The sequence below is a fragment of the Planococcus citri genome, chromosome 1 (genome assembly GCF_950023065.1).
Source record: "Planococcus citri chromosome 1, ihPlaCitr1.1, whole genome shotgun sequence".
Classification (NCBI taxonomy): Eukaryota; Metazoa; Arthropoda; class Insecta; order Hemiptera; family Pseudococcidae; genus Planococcus; species Planococcus citri.
Window position 1 is genome coordinate 32039877 of NC_088677.1, and position 23439 is coordinate 32063315.

The 23439-nt window shown below is 34.9% G+C and overlaps 4 protein-coding genes across 5 annotated transcripts; 1 reads left to right on the forward strand and 3 right to left on the reverse strand.

The window, feature by feature from the left end:
- Positions 1 to 277: 277 nt before the first annotated feature.
- On the reverse strand, positions 278 to 3816 carry LOC135831380 (sushi, von Willebrand factor type A, EGF and pentraxin domain-containing protein 1-like). The gene is made up of 9 exons (XM_065343811.1): positions 3425 to 3816; positions 3065 to 3283; positions 2755 to 2976; positions 2465 to 2677; positions 2167 to 2394; positions 1812 to 2092; positions 1463 to 1728; positions 1081 to 1271; positions 278 to 1001 (listed from the first exon to the last, which is right to left on the reverse strand). Exons 1-9 carry the CDS (start codon positions 3489 to 3491, stop codon positions 910 to 912), a joined length of 1779 nt encoding a protein of 592 aa, XP_065199883.1. The 5' UTR covers positions 3492 to 3816; the 3' UTR covers positions 278 to 909.
- Positions 3817 to 5034: 1218 nt separating this feature from the next.
- On the reverse strand, positions 5035 to 6772 carry LOC135831389 (GTPase HRas). Its single transcript, XM_065343831.1, has one exon. The coding sequence runs from the start codon at positions 6459 to 6461 to the stop codon at positions 5895 to 5897; it is 567 nt and encodes a 188-aa protein (XP_065199903.1). The 5' UTR covers positions 6462 to 6772; the 3' UTR covers positions 5035 to 5894.
- Positions 6773 to 6975: 203 nt separating this feature from the next.
- On the forward strand, positions 6976 to 9110 carry LOC135831390 (GTPase HRas-like). Its single transcript, XM_065343832.1, has one exon. The coding sequence runs from the start codon at positions 7169 to 7171 to the stop codon at positions 7730 to 7732; it is 564 nt and encodes a 187-aa protein (XP_065199904.1). The 5' UTR covers positions 6976 to 7168; the 3' UTR covers positions 7733 to 9110.
- A 190-nt stretch (positions 9111 to 9300) lies between these two features.
- On the reverse strand, positions 9301 to 22067 carry Crag (DENN domain-containing protein Crag). 2 transcript variants are annotated; one of them, XM_065343806.1, is made up of 34 exons: positions 21632 to 22066; positions 21344 to 21558; positions 20612 to 20830; positions 20443 to 20539; positions 19939 to 20182; positions 19791 to 19860; positions 19540 to 19712; positions 18750 to 18997; positions 17722 to 17847; positions 17339 to 17483; positions 17074 to 17249; positions 16824 to 17001; positions 16603 to 16744; positions 16379 to 16524; positions 16164 to 16298; positions 15879 to 16078; positions 15671 to 15794; positions 15405 to 15601; positions 15166 to 15332; positions 14621 to 14794; positions 14327 to 14464; positions 14114 to 14249; positions 13870 to 14022; positions 13515 to 13774; positions 12593 to 13220; positions 12217 to 12300; positions 11912 to 12055; positions 11622 to 11830; positions 11323 to 11527; positions 10851 to 11232; positions 10593 to 10766; positions 10204 to 10298; positions 9940 to 10115; positions 9301 to 9855 (listed from the first exon to the last, which is right to left on the reverse strand). In XM_065343806.1, exons 3-34 carry the CDS (start codon positions 20805 to 20807, stop codon positions 9713 to 9715), a joined length of 5865 nt encoding a protein of 1954 aa, XP_065199878.1. In that variant the 5' UTR covers positions 20808 to 20830; positions 21344 to 21558; positions 21632 to 22066; the 3' UTR covers positions 9301 to 9712. The 2 variants fall into 2 exon arrangements, with proteins under 2 accessions (XP_065199878.1, XP_065199879.1); XM_065343807.1 differs by lacking the exon at positions 12217 to 12300 and having other exon boundaries at positions 21632 to 22067.
- Positions 22068 to 23439: the final 1372 nt, after the last annotated feature.

The following is a 23439-nucleotide window of genomic DNA, read 5'->3' on the forward strand; positions in this document are numbered from 1 at the left end:
GGAAAACTGCACAATTCGAGCGAAATATTATACCTAAATTACAGAGGTAACTCACTCTTGCCCTTGATAAATAACTCATTTTCAAATCCAACTGGTCACTGATTGTCGCAACTCACAATCTCAAGTCAGTTGAAAAATTACACGACTGTCGACTGATTATCAATTTCAATTTTCAAATACAATTTTCATTTTTCAGTAGGTACCTTAGTTTAACCATTGATGCACCAAATTTATCTGTACTAAAATTGCTATACTGCGCACGAAAAAATGCTGACGCTTATTAGAGACAACAAGTTATTTTATTTAAAAAATTCAACAATAATATTTATTTACAACGCTAATAGGTACAAAAAAATTAGGTAACAATTTTCTGCGAATCGATACAGTCGAGTTATTTTATTATTATAACAATAGAACGCCGATTTCTGACGAATGTCTCAATTTACAAAATATTACCTTTTGTGAACTCTATTTTCATTCAACTTGGTCTCTCAATACGGAAAAATGTGAACAAAATGTTATGAAGATGAAATGAATCAAGCAGTGATGGACAATAATAGTTACTAGTACATAATATGATCACATTTTTGCGCGTAGTAATGAGAGCTGAGAGGTCAAGTTGAATGGAACAGAGTTCGGATGAATTCGAACTTCGTTATGATTTTTAAAAAAAAGTAACGACACGAGCAACAAGAGTAATGAAAATTTAAAGTTTGAACGATCCACTCGTTTAATTCGCTATTTTATCACTCTTAGAGTGCTATCATATTTTTAGATCGAAATAAATCGCTAAGAATAGAGTTGGTCACCGGATAAACAGTGTCACGCGAGTGAATATTTTCGTCAAAATTCGTTAAACATTTTAAATGAGAAAAAAATGTAAGGTAACCTCCCAGGAAACGTCAGCATTTATTTATTACCACTGGCGCTACGAATGTGTATATTAGCTCCACCAGATTGATTCTCGTTCTCCGTTTCGTATTCTTCGAGCAGTGGAAATCCTTCAAACATGATTATTTTTTTTTTATTAAACCGATATATTTTCAGTGAAATGAAATTATATGATTTGAAAATATTCACCTTCTGTAATGACTGAACACGCGTCGAACGATGCTAAAGATCCGCACATGGCTCGACAAGACGGATTCTGCGATACACTACCGATCGTGTGCGCAGAAACGTTATCCAAAGTGTTGGCTGATACTTCGCTAATGGCCATCGTATCCGTACTGCCCATCATATCTCGGTTAGAAGCGTGATTTTGTAATAACCTGTATAATGAACACACAGAAACGCATTATTATTTAGAAAGGTCTCTAGAAGTTATGATGTAATGTGGAAAATTATTAATTGATTGGAAAGTAGAATGCTGGAAAAATGATGGGGTTTCAGTGAACGGACTCGTTACCCTAAGTCTAAAATCGCAACATTCGAAAACTATAAATAAATTGAAAATAATTACCCAGAACGATATCGAATGGACTCGGACGGTTGACTGCTGAACCGTACGTTCCGTTGATTCGTACCGCTGCCGGAATCGTTGTTAATTCCATCGTTGGTGCTATTAAGACCACTGCCATTGGCCATCGGTATATCGCAATTACTAACCGCGCAGCTGTAAGTTCCTTCGAAGTGAGTACCGCTAGAAATACATTCGTTAGCTGCCGTATTATTCGGACCACTTCTATCTTGCCGTAACACTTCGTCATACGTTGGCAAATGATGCTGCTGTAGTATATAACAGTAAACATTGTTGAAGTTATCGTCATATACAACACATTATAGAAAATACCTTATCGACTAAGACCAACCTGTTCAACTTGAATACCGTCGGCAAAAGCGATAAATGCCGTTCTACCATAAGTATTTGGTCTAATAAAGGGACTCGCCGCTGCCACCGGATTTGGTATGGGTCTGGATTCAGAGCGAGCCGTCCTTCGTCTGTGGCGCAGGTACAAATAACGTTGGCGACACATGCTCAATGAGCAAATCGCCACCATGATAGACGTGATACCAAATATAGCGAATAAAATACACATTAGCAAGCCACCGGTGGTCAGGTGGAAATAGTCGTCGTAGTTATTCCTTAAACCTGCGAGAAGAAAAATGAAATTTTTTATCGGTTGTAGATACACGAATTAGGGGCATTCGATGGGGAAAACTAACCGTAAAATAGCGACGACTCCGGATGACAAGTGGGAAGAGCGTTTGGAGCCCAGCATCCGTTTTCTTCACATCGCAACGTCAGCTGAGCAAAATTTTTGGGAAACGTGACGTATCCGGCATCGCAGGTATACATAACTTCGTAAGAGATCGGATAACTCGCTTCGAACATGGGACTGATGATGGAACCGTGAGATATATCAGGCGGAGGAAAGCAGGTTTCAACTTTCACTACGGATAGAACATTTTTAGTACATTTTCAGTCCAGGATTCTCAAAAGAAAGTGCAATATATCACCCACCACAGCTGGGTACAGATCCTTTCCATGATCCGTTGTCGCAACGTATAATGGATGCAACGCAGGGATTTTTCGAATCGCGGTAACCCGAATTACAATTCACTTCGAATGTAGCTCCAGGTAATGCATCGTTTGCTCGTTGTTTTCCGCGTATCAAGGTCCACAACGTATTGGGAACTTTCGGCGGTGGAGAACACGCTTGTAATTGTTCAGTTTCTGAAACAAGCCAAACAAGAAATATGTTAGTACATGCCATGGATGCTTATCAGTGCTTCGAATGAGTTGGGCATTACCTTTGAACGTTGGCGTACAGAAGGGAGTCTTTTTCGGATGCCATTCGCCATTAGAATCGCAAGTAAGGACCGATGGTCCCATCAAAGTGTAATCATGCTTACACGAGTACTCAATTTTGTTTCCCACTCTGAACGAACGTTCCGCCTGCTCCGGGGGTGATGGCTGGTAGAATCCGTTTGGAATAGTATCTGGTCTCGCACAAATTACATCGGATAACGGAACTAGACAAAAATACAAATGATACTCGATAACTCTAACGACAAAAATCGATGACGAATAATGTCGTAAATCAAGTTTAGCAATACTTACTGCAAGATGGATTCGTATTAGTCCAAGATCCATTGATACAGTACCTAAATGATTCCGCAGGATCTAATTTATAACCTTGCTGACAACTGTACCGAATTTCGGTTCCATTTGAAAGTTTATTTAGACTATTTCTTAAAGAACTAATCTCTAAAGCTCCATTCATCACGTAATTTGGAAAATCGCAGTCTATGGACTTTAGTTTAACGTTGGCACTGCCACCTGCAACAAAATTCACACACATCGTTTTTAACCAGCGGTAATTTATTGAAATTGATATCACTGACGCTATCAATAATTCATTTTCTAGTGATTTTGACAACACAATACACACAAAGATACTGAATTCATTTTCAATCTTACCATAACTGTTTGATTTACACAAAGTAAAACACGTAGTAGTAACCATCACAAATTCTAAAAGCCACATTGTTATTCAGATAAACACGAATATGCTGGACGAGATGAAAACAGCACTATGGACATATATTTTTGCAACTTTCTCCAAAGTGTCACTAAACACGTTTTGTTAGTCGAAATTAAAATTACAAGTCTATTTATAATGAAGGCTGGAACTTTTTGCCCTTTGAATCACCATCCTCGCGTAATTTCACTTTTATTACATTTTGAATAAAAATTACTTGACATTCATTTAAATAATGTTTCCATCTTTTCCATTAGAGAAAAAAACTCACGATAATCAAATAATTAAACGAGTGATAACTGCAGTACCATTCCTATTTTCGTTTGTATTCGTATTCCTTGTTTTATTTTTCACTTCTCCTCACCCCTGCGCTCCTCCTTTGGCAATATCTGGAGTATATCATTGGTTGATTGGTGCTAAAATCACTGGGTTTCACACTGTCTGAAATATGAACAGTGTGATGGTCCGCGCAATGTCGTTCCTTGTACTTGAAGAGCTTTTCAAATTTGAAATTTCCAGTTTTCTTCCAAATTCCATCTCGGCGATGGTGCATAATTTTCTCTGTCTCTGTATTTTGAATTTCGAAATCGCATGTAGCATTTACTAACCTAGTTTCGACGCTCGAATTCCAAGTCGAAGCAGTAATAGTAATACCGAATACTGACTTCATTTCATCTCAGCGAGATGGTTTATCTACTTGAGAAAGATACCTACCAAAAGAAATTGAGTAATTTGACTCAAATTTGAGTAAGGCAAGGCAAGCATTAAGCAGTGACCAGTAAGTAGAAGTATTGATTTGAAGTAAGGTAGAAGAAGACAACAGCGATAGACATTAGATTTTTTGAAAAATAACCAATTTGCCAAAAAAAATTATCACCAAGTGACCTTTTAATGGACCTTGGACCACTACCACTATTCTTATGAAAATGCTGAATGGTCCCTCAAGGGGCCATTCCAAGAATGCAAATACGAACTTCCCCTCCTCTCAGAACCACTTTGACTTTGCCATCATTCAAAATACCTACTAGTACCTACCTCAAACTCAACTCAACAGACTGTTTTACAGTTCAGGAACAAACTGGTCTCTCAGAGCCAGACAGACTAATTTGCGAATTGCAGAATTGAAAACACAAAGTGGTTTGATTTTTCACTTTCAGTACAGCTGTTGGTCTATAAATAATAAATATACAAACTGGTCCTCGGTGGACCACTTTGTAAATAAAAATACAAATTGGTTCCTGAATGAACCAATAAAAAAAAATGAAAATAACTTCTAAACTTCACCAAGTTCGAGTACCTATTTGTCTTTAGGCCTCCACCATGATGAATGATCCAAGAAATCCAAGAAGTGAACAGAAGCTCGTGTGCCTACTTAGTATTATAGTTCATTCATTTTGTGTCTCCTATTTGTGTCCATGCTCAAAAATTCTTCTGGTCTGGTACTTACTCATTTTTCATTAATGCGGATGAAAATGAACGATCGCAAATTCGCAATTAACATTTTAGCTATTCAGTAAGTCTATGCTGAATTTGAAATAAAACAAATGAGTCGATAAGAAAAAAATTGATATAATTTGATAAAATAAGATAATAACTTTTAAACATTTACAGGATAATGGATATAAAATATAATTTCACGAACAAAAATAAACCAATAATCATTTAGTGGAAGATGGCATATAAATTGTAAACCTCAAAAAGAAATCACGAATAATAATAAAATTGATCACGTTCAACGAACTTACACAAATTGAAATAAAGAATGTTGAAATTTTGCGCGATTAAAGTATCGATTTTAAAATGTGCGATAAAACAGAACATCAATATAACTCTCCTTCAAAAAAACAATAATAAATCATAAAGATTAAAAAATACATAACTTGAAACACACAGGACATGGTATGGTATCAACAAAAACATAGATGAAACACTCACTGGGAAAATTTTCAAAACGAATGAAACGGCAATGAGAATAATAACAAATTAAAAACAAATCACAAAATATGAACATTACGTAATAAAATCAAATAATATATATATAATATAATACGAAGAAAAATTCAAAACAAAATTACGAAGCTATCAAAAAATTACAGAGAACAGTTGATTTAACGTAGAATATATAAATGCAAGAATAAAATTAAAATATAATGCTTAAGTAGCAGTGATGTGATGCGGCGACGATTATATAAACTAATATAAGTAGAAAGACGAGAAAATAACATTTGTTTATCGAAAATTCGATCAATATTCGAATATTTTTCGAAATCAAAAATTACTTGAAAATGAATCACAAGATTTTGATTATCTATGTATACTCTACCGATGCAATGATTGAAAACATTAAAATATATAACCAACTAGATATAATCACATCTTCATAGAGGTATTTTTGAGGTGACGTTTATCTCACAGCAATGAGCATTTCGATAGCCATTTAGGTTTCTTATGTCCTGGTTTCTTATTTCTCAATTCTTTATCCTTTCGAATTTCACGAACTAAGGTGTAAAAAGCATCATCAACACCCATTCTAGTCTTAGCTGACGTTTCTATGCAGGGAATTTTAAATTGGGCGGCGAGTTCCTTCGCTTCGGTCATTTTGACAGTCCATTGAGGTAAATCGCATTTATTGCCTACTAAAACCATCGGCACTTCTTCCGCATCTTTGACACGTTTTATCTGCTCACGATACGTATGGATGTCTTCAAACGACTTTGCGTTATTCACCGCAAACACTAGCAGAAAACCTTCGCCAGTTCTCATGTACTGATCTCGCATCGCTGAATATTCTTCTTGACCAGCAGTGTCCAAGATATCTAGTAGACAGGTTTCAGCATCGATCACTACCTGTTTGCGGTAGGAGTCCTCAATCGTCGGGTCGTACTCATCGACGAAATGATTCTGGATGAGCTGAATAGTCAGGGCACTTTTGCCGACGCCTCCGGCGCCGACAACCACCAATTTGTACTCCGTCATATTGTCTTTTAACACGGTATTATTAATGAATCAGATTACTTACAGCACCCATAACATTCGAAAATTAACATCGTTTGCTGAACACTTCGTAACACAACATGGTTATTAAAAATCACTATCAATTTTCAATTAATTACTAATCAAAAGTACCGAAACTTTTACACTGGTTATTTCTATTAATGAGTACTGGTGCAAGTTGCTAGATAACCTATGAACTATTATAAATTAACTAAATTTTTCTAATACGAAGAACAAAGATGATGAAGAAAAAATTATCATCTCATTGGAATTGCATTCGAGATAACCACAATCATGACTCAACATCACATCGAAAACATCTGGCAGTCGATATCGAAACCTTCGAATCGATTTAAAAATAATTATTCTGTAGTTAGCTCTTCTAGCGTTCCAAAATCCAAACATCAAGTTTTTGCTAGCGTTCCATTTGAAATTTTTCGCAATTAATTTTTTCGATGTTTCATGTTTGGCAATTGGCACCGTTTTATCGTCTGTGACACTTGAAAATTGGTGTTCTTGGTGTTCACTTGGTGTTTTGTTTGTTTGTTTCGAAATGGAGTAACAATTTTGTAAATAACACTGTTAAAAGATTAATGATTTATCGATATTTAAATTCTTGATGGAACTAATAGTAAAGTAAATCGAAATAATTTTCTACAAAATGCTATCATCGGTTTGACTGCCTAGTGATGACGGAATACAAACTAGTTGTCGTAGGAGCAGGAGGAGTAGGTAAGAGTGCTCTGACCATTCAGCTTATACAGAATCATTTTGTCGATGAATACGATCCAACGATCGAAGATAGCTATAGAAAACAGGTCGTCATCGATGGCGAAACCTGCCTGTTGGATATTTTAGACACCGCTGGTCAAGAAGAATACTCGGCCATGCGTGACCAATACATGAGAACCGGAGAAGGTTTCCTCCTAGTATTCGCAGTCAACAATGCGAAATCTTTCGAGGATATATCGACCTACCGCGAACAAATCAAGCGGGTCAAAGATGCCGAAGAAGTGCCAATGGTGCTGGTTGGGAATAAGTGCGACCTGCAACAATGGACTGTTCAAATGAGCGATGCCAGAGAGTTGGCTAGACAGTATGGCATTCCGTGTGTAGAAACATCTGCGAAAACGCGGATGGGTGTAGACGACGCATTTTACACATTAGTGCGGGAAATTCGTAAAGATAAGGAGAAAAACGTTAAACAAAAACGTAGACAGCATCGTAAATTACTACGATGTGTTTTATTATAGGACTGAATGTCCTCCAAGTCGAAGGCACATATCATACATACCATTTTCTCTCTCTCTCTCCTTCTCTCTATCACTTCGTTTCCATCATTTTTCGTTAATCGTCGTATCCACCGTCGAAATCATTCAATATACTAGCGCAACCATTCAAGTAGACGAAAATCGAAAATCCCTGCAAGCTGAACAAATGGATACGGAGATCGGGTGACGAAGTTCATCTCAGAGTTTAATCGTGAGCTGAAAATACAAGTGTATATAAATTAAATTCCATTTTTAATCATTATTAACTAATTGTTTTCGTTCAGTTATTCAAAAAAAAAATTATAATTCAAGGTAAAATATTGTCTACTTCATAATTTTAAGTTTAAAATTGTAAAGAAATGCTAAAGATCAAAGTTTCTAATCTTTTCAATACGTCATTTCGCCGCTGAATGTTATTGTAATTATTTTGCATTTTAATTGTAATCGTTGGAAATTTTTCGAACCTTTAAAAAAGCTCGTCTTCCGATTACTTTTATTTAATTAATCGATGTATTATTGTTTCCTCAGTGTTATAAAACTTCCATGGTAAAACTTTGTTATTTATTTCTCTTTTTTTTCTCTTCTGTTTTGTCAAACTTTTTATCTACTTTTTTTCTATTTTTTATTTCTCTCTATTTTTTTTCTTTCGTATTACTATTTAATTATTGTTTGCAACCAAGCGCACAAACATCAGAGAGGAGATGACATACCAGTAATTTATTTAAGTTTATACCAACGAAATTTGTTTCCAATCTGATTAGTGCAGAGCTTCATGTTTCGAGTTGGCCTTCGATTATTGTAAATCGTAACGCATTCGAGTCATTTTAAAATTTATTTTTTTCGTTATGCAACATTTTTTCTCTTTCATGATGCGGTAATTAATTGCTAAAGCATTATACGATGTATATTTTAAAAGCATTTTCAGTTTAAAATTTTTATATTTTCTTTACGAATCTTCTTTATTACTTATGTAAATTTTATCATATTTTATAAATATATTTATACATACATATTTTTTTTTCACTCTCATGTACTTCTTTTTTTTTCTGTTGTATTTTTCATTAATGCTTGTTACACGATTTGAAAAATATTATTGTTGTGAAAATTAATAATATAGTGTATTTCTTCGCTTGATAGATCAACGATATAGATTTTATATAATTGTTTTATTATTGTTGTCCTTTTTTTTCTTTTCTTTTTATTTATTTATTTTTTTTTAAATATTAGAATGTTATCTAATATGTTAGTGTCAGCCAAGCCAACGGTATTCTACGTCCGAAATGATTAAAAAATATATTTGTTCAACAGTAAAATGTAATACGTATATTCATACATACAAAAATACATTTTCCAATCAAAATTCATTTGTTATTGCTTATTCAAAAAAAGAGGTATTATTAAAACTTATGTTACAAGAACCATGAAGGGGGAAAGGAGGGGGGAAACAAGAATCAGAAAACCATCGATTGAGACAGACTTTAGGAGGAAAAACATTGTATAAAAATCGAATACTAAAATAATACTGGTATAAAAGGAAAAAAACAATACAATATAAATAAATATGTATATTTTCCTAAAAAAATGTAAAATCATTCTTTTTTTCTTAAGAAAAAAAAACAGAAGGGAGCCATCGCCATTAAAATAAAATAAAATTCCTATCAACGGTTTCGTTTAAAATTTTACAAAGCATTAGTTGGATGGTGAAATAAACTTCGTATTGGAGTAATCCGATGTAGAAAAAAAAACAAATACTATATAATACTGGTACAAAACGACCTATACTCGATATTACACTATATTAATAAATAAATATGCATATCGTTCAACAATTAACAAAAATGGTAGGGAAAAATAAAAGAAATACATCTCTTTTTTTTACGTATTACAGCGGAATTTCCATCAAGGAAACAAAAAAAAAACAAACAATGGAGAAAAATTACCAACAGACAACATGTAATGCACTTATAATTCTAATTCTTTAAAATAATGTCTGAAATATACGGGTGTATTCAAGTTAGGATTGTCACAACGTAGATACATTTTCGAGTCGCGTTCCACCGGCGTTAAACTCTCCAAAGCTGATTGATATTCTCTATCGAAAGCACCTGTAACACAACACACGAGTCAAAATATCCAGTAGGGATTGTGAATATGATACAAAATTTCAAATTAATCGATTTGATGCTTACTTTGATCGATATTTTCTCTTCCTAAAGCAACAAAGGCTAAAAATAGAATATCTCTGTAAAGCGAATAATTGTGATTGATGCCGTGGCTTTTCAGTTTCAATCTTTCGGCAGCTACACGTCTTATTGGATCAGCCAAGTCGCAATATTGGATACTCGATATGACACGTTCCATTAAACTGTAAAATGGTCCAAGAAATTATTAAGGTGAAAATGATTACGCAATTGCAAGTTCAATACACCTAGATCCAGTTGAATTATACAGACCTTCTGGGTATGGTTGTGTTATCTGTGAGCAAAGCGCTCAACAGGTCGCTTTCTTTATCGTTCTTATTCCATAAAACGTACATCGGATAGCCGACCTGAAAACATTTCACATCGATTAGACTATTAGTTGATGCATAAACTATATGCAACCCTCTAACACAAAAATTTAAAAGTACTCGCTCGATTCAAATTCATCTTCTAACCTCATCAACAATTAATTTTTATAAAAAGTGCAAGTAGAAAAATCCAAGAAAAAATGACCAAAAAATTCAAATTTTCTAGAACGAAAAAAAATATTGGGCATTCCCTTTTCACCTTTCCTACTACAACTGATGAGTAACGATGATCATATTTTTTCAAAATGGAACATTTTTTCAAATTTAAATTACCTCCTCGTATAAAATTGGATTATCCCATAACGTTCTGACGAGCACATGTCTATGGTCACATTCAGCCCATGAAGGATGAAACGTGGACTCATCTCGAGTTCCGATGACCGAATTCGCATGCAGACATAAACCGGTTACATGTGACGATGCAGCGATTCGTTCGAATACCCACACCTGTGAAAAATCAATAGAATATTACCGCTGACGACGTAGAAAATTACCAGAACACTTCGAATACGATTTCTCCGATGAATTTACCATATTCCAATAAATAATGGGATGTTCGTCGACGAAAGAAGACCGAGTCAGTGACGTATCGCCTTCGGTATTCAAAATGGACTCGAGTTCTTTACGTAAAACCAACGGATTTAAATAAGGTACAACGATCGGTTCCAGGGTATGAACGTTTTTTGATTTGATATCTTCTTCGGTGGCGGACATATCGACGGAAGCACGACTACCGCCAATCGAATTGACCGATGTGTTCAATTTATTGAACGAGCTTTTCCTACGAACTCTTTCCAGCGAAGACGACACGCTTTCTTGGCTGGTAAACCGAGAAGATATTTCCGAACTACTACGATAATCGAGTACAGATACATATAAAAATGGTACGGTTGCTTTATCACAGAACGGACACCTGAAACGAAACAGGAAGGAAATTTCACGTTGAGAAAAAAACAATTTTTGGCGAGTGATTTCGATAGTTTCATTCACATTCCGAACGTACTTAGTATTAAGATTAGAGTCTTCTGGTAACCATCCAGCCATGATTTCTTCGTCGTATATAAGTGAAGCACATTGGTGGCATTTTGAGCACGTAGTCATGATAAGCTCAACAGCAACCGGGATACGATTATCGCGAATAATTTTCGGATATAATCGTTCGTTTAATAGTGCCAACGATTGTTGCGACGATGTCGGCGAGTTCTCTCCTGAAAAGGAAATATGTCAATTTAATTTGATTTTACTCTTTCAAAAAAGAATAGAAAAAAAATTGGCCACATTTTCTACACAGCGACATCTTACCTAAAGGTTGCAAATTCGATGTGCTTCCTTTTCTGCTACCATCGCTAAATAATTCTTTTAAATTAGCTCCCCAGGAGTCTAGCTGCATTGTAACAGAGGAGGGAGAAAATTCGCTAGATATTTTTCTCTTGACTGGCGTTTCTTCTCCACCAAGACTAGCAACACCATTATGAACGTTCAACGTTTCATTTTCATCTTCTAAATATTGCCTGCAAAGAGAAAAAACAAATTGTTATATTATAATGTCTGGAACCATTGAATTCCGCTGGTGAGTTACGCCTTCAACTTACCCATCTTTCGATGGTGTAGCATTCGTAGAAATAGCCTCTTTTATTTCGTCGATTTTTTTCGTCATCGTCGAAGCAGCACTTTGTAACTTGCTCAATCCACCCATGATCAATTCATTCGTCTTCTTACTCGTTAAGCTGCTCGGACTGTGAAACGAGAACACGATTAAGTTAAGAGAAATTCGACAGTCAAACATAATACACGTACATGTGAAATAAAAATTATCAAATAAAACACAAATAAACACAACAAAAAACTTTTTTAAAAAAATAAAGGAAAACAAAATCACGCGCACCACACATCCTACCTGAAACTATTAAAAGCGTCGATCATTTGTGTTCCTATACGAATATCCGGATTTCTTAAACTGAACCGGGAAGGTGAAAATCGACTACAGTGATCAAGAAAGAAGCAAAGAAAATGAAACAAAATGTTTTTAAAAAGCAAGAAACAGTCGTGTCAGGTAAAAATAAAAATACATCAATAACAAATCCAGATTTCAAAGGCTACTAAAACAACGCATCGCAGCACCAACGAACGCGTCAATATCAAAAGCCAATTAATCCGAATCGTTAATACGAATAAAAAGCAACTACTAGCAAAATCATTATACCACCAAGGAAAAAAAAACAAGCGAAATTCTCACACAAAATAGCGTGGCTAAAATTCACATTTGAACTCACCTGAAAGGAAGCTTGAAATTCGAACTCAGATTACCAAGTCCTGTTTTAAAAGGACTGCCTTGTTCGGCGCTTTCGCGCACATCGGCTGGTAACGTAGAAGCTCGCGATATGATTTTCTCGTCGGCCGAATCGTTGAGTTCTTTCAACCTGGAATCGTCGTCTTCGTCGGACGTGCGATCGATTCCACTGCCTGTCGAATGATGATGACTAGTCTTCCTCGTAGCATCCCATTTTTCTTGCCTTCGATCGAATAATATAGGCGTGCCGGTGCGATCTAGTACGATTTCAGACGATACGCTTCGTACGGTTTCTAAATTTGGTAACTTTTGAACTCCGCACGTGTCTTCGATTTCTTTCTCGTTGCTCAGAGCGCCGAGCGGATCGTTTTCGGTGACTGGCGTACGAACGGGGCTTTTCAACGAAGGCGAACTGCAGACTCGATTCAAAGATTCGCTCTCCTCTTTACGACGTATTTCTTCTAAAGAGCAAACCGAGGTTTTTCTGAATGGTGGCTCGGATGGAATTTTGCTGTTTAGTCGTCCAACGCCGCTAAGCGACATAAGGATTTTATTGGTCGTCGGTCTTTTAACGAACGTGTTACAGTTCACCATCAAGTCGTCCATGCTTCCTGTTATATGGAATACGATCAAAATATCACAAAGATTGAAAATAATCATTATAGAAGACGCAAATGGATATTTGGGACTTCATTCGACACCATAGAGAGGTAAACAATGCGATACAATTCGACTTCAAATTCTGAATTTCAACAACTATTGGATTTCCAATTTTCGAAGATCATTTTAAAATCATTGATGGATCAAAACTGAGCCACATTATGAAAATTTCACGTTGTCAGATCTCTCCACGTAGTCGAAAAAAATTAATTCGGTAGGAATATCACTAGCATCGGAAAGCATACCTGTTCCAGAACTAGGAAGCGTTTCAGCCGACGAATTTTGGCTTTCACATTTCGGATATTCTTTCAATTTATGCAAACTGTTCTTCCTCGCGATAGGCTGTTTATTCAACGAATAATTCGACGCAGATGAATTCGCACCGGGACGAGAATGATTTTCGAATTTTCCATTCATCACATCGTTATTAGCGAAATTAGCTTTCTGTGTTTTTATTTCTTGAAGATTCTTCAATATTTGAGCATCGTTGGCAAAGCTTTCAGATCTACAGAATAAAATTAGGTTATCAATAATATCAACGAAATTCAGAATACGAGAAAGCGGATTTTCTCTCATTTGGATTTTAATTTAAATACCAACCTCGTTAATAATTGATAACAGTCCGGGGTCTCATGCGAAGTAGGTTTATTATTGCTGTTCTGGTTACCGTAATAATTGGGGTAGTGTCTGGTTGCTCTGGGTGATAAGCTTACTCCGGATTCCGAACAAGAACCACTTCTGGTACGTTTCGTTCTATTTTTAAAAACAAGAATTGATTTAAACCATTATTACGACAATACTATAATATGACCGCAAGTTATCCAATGCGATGTTATTATTTTACCTGGCATTAGATCGTATTCTCGGAGGCGAACTGTACACAGAAGCGTTTTTCTCCAATATCGAGGGTTTTACATCATTTTCAGAAAAATTCGAAATAGTAACTCCGCCAGTCATTAATAAACCAGCGCTACTTTCGTCTATAAAATAGAAAAAGGATCGTCAACTCTCCATTTTCATCTCAAAATCGATATAAAAATGTCAATTATAATCATACATTGCTGCTGATTGATGGTAGAACCTTGGTTACGAAACGGTCCGGTTGTTTTCACGATACTACCCATTCTCGAACAGAACCGATTGAACGTTGCTATATCTCTGGATGTGATGGTACTAGATCGTCTAATACTACCACCTAGATGAACGGTAAAATGATATTAAAATTCACACAAACCGCAGCAGTCGAAAAATCATTTCATTTTCTCAAAAAAAAAATATATATATATTAAACGAAGCCACCGCAGCTAAAAGCGTGCTACACGCGATCCAAATTATTCTACAACATACTAACCTTCGAACAACGAATCGTCTTCATTTTCAGAGAATCCCGACGGTTCGTTAGTGCTTTCGGAATACTCAGTTTTAGAAATTTGTTCGCTTACCGATGAATCAGTTTCGGTTACTTCGGTACTTTCGTTGTTCAACTCACCGGAAGAGCTTTTATAGCCGATATCGCTTTGGCTTCCTACGTTATGTACAATAAGCAATAATAATACATAAGCGCTCCAAAAAACATAAAACAAGCATTACTTGGGCAAAATCAAAATATCGATAGAACTATAAGCTTTTTTTTTGGGGGGGGGGGGACATGTGTACAGCAATGAGGCATCTAAGATCTTAAGTGAAAAGCTCGTAAATTCAAAATACCGATGGAGGATCAAAAACAGAAATCACACCCTACATTTATATGTATCATAAAAACAAGCGCTCAAATTGGTGCAACAATTTCGTACTTTCGATCGAAAAAATCGCAGCGAACTCGATCCAAATTCCAAACATTTTGTGAATCACGAAGAATACCTCAAACAGCTGTTTTATTTTTATAACGATACTCACCACTACCGAATATCATGTTGATATTTTTCGATGTTTCGTAAACGCAATTTTCATTAATCAAGGGTAAACCGTCGTTCAACGAAATTTCTTCGGCTTGCATAGATGATCTACGTTTACCAGCTTCTTGGCCCATTTTCTTCAGCAATGCAGTAGCATGTATGACATTTCTGCGAAAAAATTACAATTCTCTCAGTGAGACGTGAAAGGTCTTTTAAAAAAAAATAGTCTTTTTAAGTTACCTTAGTTTATTCCACAAGAGTTGACTGGAATTACTCATATCGGAAGGCCATTTAGATTCGAGCACAGCTCGATTATAGAACCCGTACGTAATAGCATTAGGTTGAACGCCACTACGTTTCATTAAAAATAACAATTTCACCGCCAACATTGGTTGATTATAAGCACCGCACAGCTGCATCATAACTCGATAACAAACCTACAGAACAATAATCAGTCGTTAAAATTCAAGAAGAAATAACTCGGTTATATTTCTGCCCAGGCTTACTTCATCGGTAGGTTGAAGACCTGTCTTCTGTATTCTGGCGAGTAAATCGTAAGCTAATCGTAAAGTGGATGAAACTTTATGTTCGGTAAATATTACGTAACTTGGTAAGTGAATAAACCATAAACTGTAACAAATAAAAAAAAATTAGAATCGGCTTTCGACTTTCAATATCAAATAAAAACTATACCAAACAGAATTAATTTCATACCTATAACAAGTTCCTAAAAGGCACTTGGCCCATAGATCGGGTGAAGTAAAATATTTACGAGCTAATTTCTGGGCACTTTTCACTTCGTATTTAGTTCTCCTAGCTAACGGACTTCCTGGCACAGCTGACATGCCAGTAACTTCTAAATAATTTCGGATTCCCTTTTGACAGAAGTAAATCGAATTCAAGGCGAAACCATTCTGAAAAATGACCGGTTATTTTAATCAAACGTAACGAAACTTCATCTAAAGGATACAATAATCATTCCGGAGTGAGCATTTTTACCTGATATGTATAATTCGGCATTTGAACGGAATTAATGGGAAGATTATTCTCAGGAGGGGAAACAAACACCGTTCTTTCACTCTGATGTGATTCATCCAACTCTAAAAGATGTACATCGCTTTCATCTAGCTCACCCTGTAAAATACGAACACCAAATAAAAATCAAAAAATGTGAAACGAATAGATACGTGGTGGATACAATCAAACGAACGTACTTTTTCAATACATTCGTCAAAGAAAGCCAATCCAGCTTCTAAATCAGATACAAACGAACGTTCTTCGATGAATCTGATAAACATCTGGGTATGCGTAATCATCGAGTAGAATTTCTGATACGATCTATCGCGAGATCTTAAAAAACCTATAAAATATAAAAAACATCATAGAGAAATATTTTCTTTGAATGACTCATCCGGTGCATTCAAACGAGAACACTAACTTTGCAAATCGAACAGCGAATTTGTATCCGTTGCTCCGATAGTTGGAGCTTTAGTTAAAGGCATTAAATAAGATCTGTAACCTTTCAATATGTGTACCATGAATTTTAAAAATGCTTCTTGAATTTCAAGCTCCAAACTTTGCTGGAAAAAAATGGAGAAAAAATAATGAATTAGTAATCAAATGCAGTGCATTACATCGATCGATTCGTCAATAACTAACCTCTTTTCTTTTCAATTGAAAATCTTTATCGATGTTCAAATCTTTATTGTTCGCATTTAGCTGTAGCATTTGTAGAAAAGAATGTAATTTTTGATACGTTAGCTCTAAACTATTACGTAGATTCCTGGCAGCTTTTTTAGGTAACAACTTGGACGTTAAATATCGTTTTTTCTCACACCTGAAAAAATTATCGAATGAAAAATATATTTTGCATTTTTTTTTTCAACATTAAAACTTCGGATCAACTTACACGGTGATATTATTGGTATCCAAATCAACGCAATTCACATCAGGAGGCGGATCATATAAATCGAAAAACCTCGAATCGACGCCGATTAAAAACGGCACAGGTGCGTGTAACACTTCGGCTAAACTTAAAGGACATAATGGTATATAAGGGCACTGCCATTTAAACGGGAAAATAATCTGAAATAATAAGATAATATTAATCACTCGTGTACTCTTCAAACATAGCGGTAAAATTTGTATACATAGAAAAATATGCTACTATGTACCATCGATACAGCTTCTGCCACAGCAGTTAATACATCCGGCCTCAAGGAATGAATTAACAATTTTTGTTCGGTTAATGCGCATAACAATAACAATAAACAATTATCCGGGCCTAAGTTCATGAGCATTTGATGGAAACCAGCTCCGCTGCGTTAAACATAACAATTGCATAATTAAATCGAGTTATTACCGCCGAAGATAGACGTTATTACCGAATAAATTTTAATTAATCGAAGATTTAAATTCTTCGATGGACGTCATACGAGTCGATCAGATTAATGACCTTGGTAATAATAGAGAAAGTAATTTAACGCCAAGAGCTTTCGGCGTCCAGATTTATACAAACATCATTAGTACAGATTCTAGAGTGTTAAATTAATTATACCTTCTTGGAAGAGGTAAATCTTCTGGCTGTGTTAAAATCAGTCTTTCTATCGGTGAAAGCTGAACTAATATTCTAGGTCGCTGAATCGACGGAAACGGCACATTTCCCATGAAATGTAATATATATCTGGAAAATTATTTTCATTTTCATTATCGATTCGAGGTACATATTTATGAAACAAATAAAGTATCGCATAAAATAAAAATATATGGAGCATAAAATTTTCAAGATGAGTTTTAGTATTTTTATATTTTATATGAATTTTTTTTACCTATTTTACATTTCTTGAATAAAATAATTTCTATGAAATTTTTTTTTATCGAATTTTATATGTACCTACGAATAATTTGAGTGTACGAAGGTCGAAGGTTATCAGGAAGTCATCAAATATTCTAAGATCATTCACCGATAAACGTATGGTTTTCACATAACTTCTGATTCATACGTTTGACAAAAAAGGACGATGCAAGATATAATAATTTTTCATTAATCATATTACCAAATTTAGAATTACGAGTATACGAACATACTAAAATTGTGTTCATAATTTCTTATGAAATCGAATAAAGTTCGGAAAAAAAATCTGAAACACATTCGTTCCAGAAAAATTACATTTTAAAAACTATCTGCATAAATTGTGAAAGGGGATTTTATCGAAAATCCCTCCGAATCCGTGTAATAAAAGTTGAATACACACTGAATGTATCTGAACTCCATTCAAGCGGAAAGATAAGAAAATATACTGCACGCTCGAATGAATTATTATTATAAACGGTGAAAGATGAGTAAAAATGAAAACCCTGACAAATTAAATAAATGACGCAGCAATAGATAACATTTTTTACGTTCGTAAATTTCGAGAGAAAAAAAATTATTTTTGGGGTACCAAGAATGGATTTCTTCGTCATTATCAATCTTAATTATTTTCGGAAAACCAAGATATGACTCAGAATTCAAAAATTACCAAAAATACTCCATCATTAATCAATATCAAATAAACGAAAAAAAAACTACTTTAGAAAAAATACCTTTCGATTGGAACACTGCACGAAGCCTCTCGAGACATTTGATATAAGAAATTTAAAAATCTTTCAAAAGCGTCGAAAAAAGGCCAATGCGAGAGCAAACAAATACACTTAATAACGTGAAATGAAACTTGGTTATCATCAGAAGCATCCCACTTATTATCAAAATTTGAACACAGCCTTTGTTTAAGTTTTTCGTTCACTTTTTCTTCGGGATACTCTTCGTAGAATGTCAACGCTGAGCCATACACCTGCAGAAGTACAAAATTCAGAATTACCCAACTGTACAACATTTAAAATAAGGAATAATAAATCATAGAGAGGTTGTTTCCGAAGCAGAGGAAAGAAATCGTTTATTCAATGTGCAGTAGAAATGAAAATTCTTCCTACTTAGTCATAGCTTCTGATCAAATACGTATATGATTACGTCATATGTACTATGAACATTCATCAGCGTAATTTTTCACACCTTCTTGCATTTATTTACATTTACATCGATCATAACTCGAAGGTAAGTATTAATTCAAAGCTTAAGAACCGATTTAAAAATCGGGCATTAAAATTAATTACCAACTCATGTCGAAGAGAAAATGCGAATAAAATTGAATGCATATTACGAGTTACAGTAAGTAAATGTTCAATATTTTGACATTTCTCAATGAAAATTCAAAACATTTGACGACAATTGAAACTCGTAATATTTCGTCATTTCGATCTTTCGATCAGAAAATGTTAAGAGAAGAATAATTTCTCGTTACTTATGCAATCATTGTATGTACGATTAATCAATCACCTTTTGCGCAGCGTCGCTAACAGTGAGCACAAACGTAGAAAAAACCGGCGCTGGTTGCTGAGCATTGAAAGGCCATACTTCCAAAGTAGCTCCCATAGGTAAACAAAATAAAGGTACAGATTGCGGTAAAGGGAAACTTTTCTTATCCGTTATTGGGTATCTGGATAATATTGCTGCGAAAATGTCACATAAAATTAGTTTACTGGAAGAAAATCCATACTTATTATAATATAGAACATCACGAATGGTACCTGGTTTATACGTAATTGCTGGAGCCTGATTCATCGACTTTTTATAACAAAGGTAAATCTCCGAACCAACCTGAAAATATATTAACCCCATTTCATTGGCAAGGTCTAAACATGGTTTATTTTATCACAACGCAAGGTTCGAACTTACGATTCCTTTATTCAAATTCTTATTAATTATGCAAAATGCATGAGGTGGAACTTCTCCTTTGCTAACATTTATTACACAGATATCGGTGACGACCAACGCATTGCATGGCATAGTAGGTTGAGCACGTCGATACGTAACGAATGTTTTAGCCGATGAGTTATTAACATTGGCGCATCGTCCAGTCGGTGTTTCCAATAAAATTTCCGAATCGGGCAGAATTCGCTCCTTTCCCTCGTACATAATGCTGCGGAACAAAAACCCAAGTCACGTATTACATACTTGACGAAGATAACGAATCGGTTTTCGTGCGACAAATGAGAAGAAAAATTGAAAATAGTCAATATTAATGTTCAAGGACAGAATGATTATTTTTCCATCATCAGTATAGATGAACTATTAACCTTTTTCTAACACTATTAGACGCTTCGGTGCATAAATAAGTACAATATATATTTCGCAGCGAAATAACGATTTAAAAAAAATTAAACGTTTATGAATATTTACCCGATATCGACGAGCGGTGGTTTATCTTTTCCTCTTCTGAAGCATAAGAATACTTCAGGACTACGCAAACTGCCATGATTTAAATCAGCTATGATACCTATGAAACACGAATAAAATTAGTATGGAAAAATAGCTATATTTTCTAGCAAGTTTTCATTCGAATGAATACCTGTTGGTGTATTTTTTATCACAGTAAATCCAGGAGGAATCGTTTCACCCTGAGTGGGAAATATTACAGCTAAGTCCGTTATCGGATCATAACTCTGCTTCAAATAATTTCCGACGGAATCCTCTTCAGCACGATCCGACTCGGACTCTGGGAGCCCAGCTACCACAAAATAGTCTGCTATCTGTCGCTCGTCCATCGATTATCATTTCTGAGGGCAACCTGAATAAATAGTCAATTTAAACGTGAGCTATAGCATACATCAACATCAACAAGCTATCTACTAATGACGATTCTACATAAATTTAAGGAAGAAATGTGTAGTTGAAAAGTACAAAGTGCAGAACACAAAAAACACACTCAGCTTAGCTCGATAACATAATCAATACACCATGTATAGAAATATTCTACTTACTCGGTGAGAAATTTACGAAATATCAAAAATACAGTCGAATCATGAATTCACGAATAATTCATTATTATTTTAGATTTTTGGAAAATATAGAATCACTACCCTCGAAACGAACGATTGCCTTTTACTATGAATGAAATAACACAAATCCGTATGTTATCATTGAACAAAATTATCGCACTGTTCGAAAATTGCACCAAAATTTTGTAGTTTCATGTTTTAAAGGTCCCTTTAACCCATCAATTTATCATATTTTTTCAGCCAAATTGAAAATATATGAAAATAGAAAACACAAAAATAGAAAAATAACTTTAATCACTCACAAATTATTTCTTGTAGAAATGATTCTTGAAACTGCTCTTCAGTGTTTTTCACTTTTCCCCTGTCCTCTCTAAAACCAGTCGACCTTAATAACATGAAAGTATTCGTCGATTCGCGAAGATGGCAAGGCACAGACGATTACGAATTCTACTCCGATGAGTGCATTCCCATTCTTCTGAAAATTTCGAAATGTACTCGGACCATAGCACCGTTGTCGCTGAAAGTGTAAAATATCATTAAATCGAGCTCATTATTCAAAATAGAAAATACAACGAAAATTTATCAAGTACAATTGATTATCTGCTACTAATTATCATGCATGACGACCCACTTCCTGATCTATTCTAAATTCTGAATTCCAAACCGTAACATAACCTGTACGAACAATTCAATTTTTATCCTGCGATGATTACGGAATTATAGGATCGACTTATCGGGTTCATTTGTAGGAATTAAATCGAAATTACAAACATTTTATATAATGAGTGAAGAGAACGTGCTGTTACTAAAAATAAAAATGCTTTTATCTGCAATCAATCTGTAAAGTGTAACGTTGAGTTGATTTCATTGAAACATACACGAGAGAAAAATCATTCAAAACATTTCACCGGGTACCAAATCAAATGGAGCATCGCTTTTCACTTGAGCAATACAATTTATGATGAAATTAACGAATAACTTTCAACTTTTGTGAAAGAGAAGAAAGTTGAAAAACTGAAAAAGTTGGAACTTTGGAAGTTCTTTTCACAAAAAAAATTATAAATAAACAAAGAAGGAGCGCGCTCTTCAATGAAAACAAATCGATTAGCGATCACATGTCAATACGCACAACAGCAAATGAACCAATTTTATAATTTGGAAAGTACTCAATATACGCCCATTTGGGAGAAAAATAATTAAATTGTACGAAATTAATCGTATTAAATTAACATTCTTACCCATTGTTTTTTCAATTCAGATTCATTTACATAATTAAAATTGTATTTTTCTATTCAATCTATTAAATAGGACTGTAAACAAACATCACACATCACCAAAACATCGTGAATGTTCGGCTCTTTGCTCCACATTTCGGTTGAACTCGTCAACTTGAACCCATTTTGGAATCAGCGGTGGTCAGCAGAGATGGAATCGATTATAATCGATGCTACATCGATGATTTTCTTCAAAATAATCGGAAATAATCGATTAATCGACGGCGATTAATCGGTCGATTAAATCGACGGCCAAACACAGCAAAACATGACGTCATGCGGAACGATCGGTACCTTGGCCCATTGCAACTTAACCATTGACCAATGAAAAAGCCTGAAATATTAGTACAATATAGGTAGCGCCAAGATTCGATTAATCGGCCGATTAATCGATGCTGTCCGATTATTTTAATCGGCCGATTATAATCGGCTATAATCGATTATAATCGGTAATCGTTCCATCTCTGGTGGTCAGTTGAAACTGGGTCGTGCTGGATTCACCGACTCCCAGTCCAAACATGAAATGAATCAGTCGGTCGTTCATCAAATCATCACCCTTCACTTCACTCAATCAGTCTCTAAACAAATGGAAAAATTTTCCAAGTCCTGTCACACACCAACTTCCTGCACCGCAGTGTGATTAGGTATTAATTTAATTTAAATTGTTTTTGAAAAGAAAATTATGATCAATTTAATTAGCATTAGAGACAATTTTATTTTTAAAAAAATCAATCCAACTTCAAAACTTGAAAGTTGAAACGGAAAATTAATGGATTCCCAAAAAATGAAATTAATTAATTAATTTAGAGCTCCAACAAATTCGGCTTACGTCTTGATACGAAACTGAAAATTTTATAATTTACGTAATTTAGGTATAGCTAGGTAATCAATACTTAATCATTCCTACATTCAATTACGAGTTGAAAACTGAAACCCATTTCGTTTAATTACTTTTTGGAACATCTGGAAATTTTTTACAGGAACAAGAACAACGGAACAACTATTTTATAACTAGAGATCGGACATTCTTTCCCTAAAAAACCCTAAATAGGCGCTGAAATATTCCCTTAAAAATGCCAAAATATGCACTGTTGTGTAGTACCAAGAAATTCACAAACAAAACT